The sequence below is a fragment of the Nicotiana tomentosiformis genome, chromosome 2 (genome assembly GCF_000390325.3).
Source record: "Nicotiana tomentosiformis chromosome 2, ASM39032v3, whole genome shotgun sequence".
Lineage (NCBI taxonomy): Eukaryota > Viridiplantae > Streptophyta > Magnoliopsida > Solanales > Solanaceae > Nicotiana > Nicotiana tomentosiformis.
In genome coordinates, this window is record NC_090813.1 from 193,454,823 (window position 1) to 193,457,788 (window position 2,966).

The following is a 2,966-nucleotide window of genomic DNA, read 5'->3' on the forward strand; positions in this document are numbered from 1 at the left end:
CGGCTTTCCGGCTCAAGGCATTGGCTACAACGTTACCTTTTCCCAGCTTGTACTTTAGCACATAATCAAACTCGATCAATAAATTCTTCCACCTAGCCTATTTTGGTGTGAGCTTCTTCTGCGTCTAAAAGTAGCTAGTAACCACATTGTCAGTCTTGACCACAAACCTCGACCCAAGCAAATAATTTCGCCATGTACGAAGGCAATGCACAATGGTAGTCATTTTCTTCTCTTGCACTGTGTAACACCGCTCCGTCTCATTTAACTTACGACTCTCAAACGCTATGGGATGCTTATCCTGGATTAGGGTACCCCCAATGGCAAAGTCTGAGGCATATGTGTGCACCTCAAATGTCTTGGCAAAGTCAGGTAGCGCCAAGACTAGCTCCTCTGTTACAGCTGCCTTAAGGCCTTCAAACGCCTTTTGACAATGCTCCGTCCAAACCCATGGCTTGTTCTTCTTTAGCAACTCAGTCAATGGTGAGACTTTTGCTGAGTAGCCACTGATGAACCAAAGATAGTAGTTAATAAGGCCAAGGAAGTATCTTAACTCAGTTACCTTTATAGGTACCTCCCACTCCTGGATAGCACGTACCTTAGCCTCGTCCATGCGTAGCTTGCCATTTCTAATAACATGGCCTAATAAGTGCACCTTTGATTGTGCAAACTCGCATTTCTCTCTCTTGATGTATAGCTCATTCTCCCGTAAGACTTGGAAAACCTTCCTTAAGTGCTCTATATGATCCTTCAAGGTGTTGCTGTAGATGACTATGTTGTCTAGGTAGACTACCACGAATTGATCAAGGTAGGGATGAAAAATCTCGTTCATAAGGGTGAAAAATGTGGCCGGTACATTGGTTAAGACAAAGGCTCCATATATCATCACACATGTTGTCTTCGGCTCATCCCCTTCTGCAATGCGAACCTGGTAGTAGCCCTTGTGAAGATCTATCTTGATAAAGTACTTAGCATGCCCAAGTCTATCGAACAAGTCAACAAAGAGCGGGATCGGGTACTTATTCTTCACTGTGACCTTATTAACTGCTCGATAGTCTATGCATAAGCACAACAATCCATCCTTCTTCTTCTGGAACAATACCGGTGCGCCGAAAGGTGACTTTGATGGGCGAATGTGACCAGCATCTAACAACGCTTTCAAATTTTTCCTGAGCTCCTCCAGCTCGGGTGGTGCCATATGATATGGGGAAAATGCGGGTGTCTTAGCCCCAGGCTCCAACTCAATCTTGTGATCCACCTTTCGCCTAGGCGGCAAGTGCTTAGGCAACTCCTCGGGCATGGCATCTTTGTTTTCCTCAAGCAACTTCTCTATGCAACGCGACATTGTCTCTTGAAATTCTTGTCTTCCTCCAGACTTGCGATGGTTGCCACGAACGTCGGCTCCCCCTTCTTGATCCCCTTGACAACTTGCATAGTTGAAAGTTGTGCTTGGCTCTGTCCGTGTGGCATAGTCACTATAGGTACCATGCAAGATCCTTCTCGCTCCATGTCGATCAAAGTATGACAATATCTAAAGAACTCTTGTCCTAATATGATGTCAAAGATATCCATAGCGGTTACTGGTCAAGTTTGTTATACCTTTCCAAGTTCCCAATTTGACACCAACTCCATTAGCTACCCCACGACCATTCTCTACCTCGACATTCACGATCTTGATGTGAGAGTTGGTTGGAGAAAACTTCAATTCTAGTCTCTTTGTGGCAGCCTCAGTCACGAAATTATGAGTTTCTCCAGTATCCACCATTGCACGAGCAAACTTGTTGTTGATGGTAAGATCCACATACTGATTGCCATTCTCTGTAGGTTGGATAGATTGCTTCGTGACAGCACCGCATAATCCGATCATACCCAACTGTGCCATTTCCAAACTCTCTCCTTGCGGCTGCTCTTTCCGTTCACGGACCATGGGCTAAGGCTCTTTAGGTCGGGACAATTCCTGAAGCTATGCGGCCCTCCGCATATGTAACATCCCTTCTTCTCGACCTGCGCCTTCTTCTTGTAGTATTGTTGTTGTATCTCCTTGCCTTTGCCACGATCTCCCCCACCTTTGACATTGTTAAACTTTGTTTCTTTTCCTTGCCTTTGTCGTGCTTGTCATGCTTGAAATCCATCAATGATTCGGCCTATACTATGGCTTGGTCTATATTTGCGACTTATCGGCATTGCAACTCCTGCTTAGCCCAATTTTGTAACCCGTCCATGAAGTGGAACAACAAGTCATCATTGGTCAAGTTGGGGATTTGAAGCATAAGGGTAGTGAACTCCTTGACATAGATACGTATGCTCCCTGTTTGCTTCCACTCCCTATGCTTGCACTTTGCCTCGTAAAATATATTGTTTGGAAAGAACTGTCGCTTGAACTCGGCTTTGAACTGATCCCACGTGCTAATAGTACATAGACCTTTATCCATGCCGGCCATCTTCCTTCTCCACCATAGCATGGCAGTCTCTGAGAGGTACAACACTGCAGTGTTGATCATGGCCTCGTCGTCCCTCACTTTGCCGTTCCTGAAGTAGTTCTCTAAGTGCCAAAGGAAGTTTTCCACTTCTTGTGCATCATGAAAACCTTTGAACATCGGGGGTTTGGAAGCCTCGATCTTGGCCTCCCTCGTCACCACAACATTGCTGGCTGCCTCGGTCACGCCATCACTAACATGATCCTCGAGTGACTCTATCTTTGCCTTCATAGCATCGATAGTACTCAAAGCCTCCATGAGTCTTCACTTTAAGGCAGTGATGGTTTGCCTTAGTTCCATCTCGGTATGTGTACGTCCCTCCAAGTCATTTTGGATACTCTCAATCTCTTCAAGAGTGTGCCCCTCAAGAATGCTAAGGGTGCCTTCCACCTTCCCCAAGCGCTGGCCAAAGAACTCCATGGCGTTCATCCCTGCGTTCATCTTCATCATCCACTCTTTACAGAGCGATACATCCTCGGGCAGGACCTCCAC

At 46.0% G+C, this 2,966-nt stretch overlaps 1 protein-coding gene across 1 annotated transcript; it reads right to left on the bottom strand.

The window, feature by feature from the left end:
- Positions 1-2,171: 2,171 nt before the first annotated feature.
- Positions 2,172-2,732, bottom strand: LOC138906321 (uncharacterized). Its single transcript, XM_070194856.1, has one exon. The coding sequence runs from the start codon at positions 2,730-2,732 to the stop codon at positions 2,172-2,174; it is 561 nt and encodes a 186-aa protein (XP_070050957.1).
- Between the last annotated feature and the right edge of the window lie 234 nt (positions 2,733-2,966).

Excerpts from the sequence above, each read along its gene's own strand:
- LOC138906321 (XM_070194856.1), bottom strand. The coding sequence starts at position 2,732 with ATGGAGGCTTTGAGTACTATCGATGCTATGAAGGCAAAGATAGAGTCA.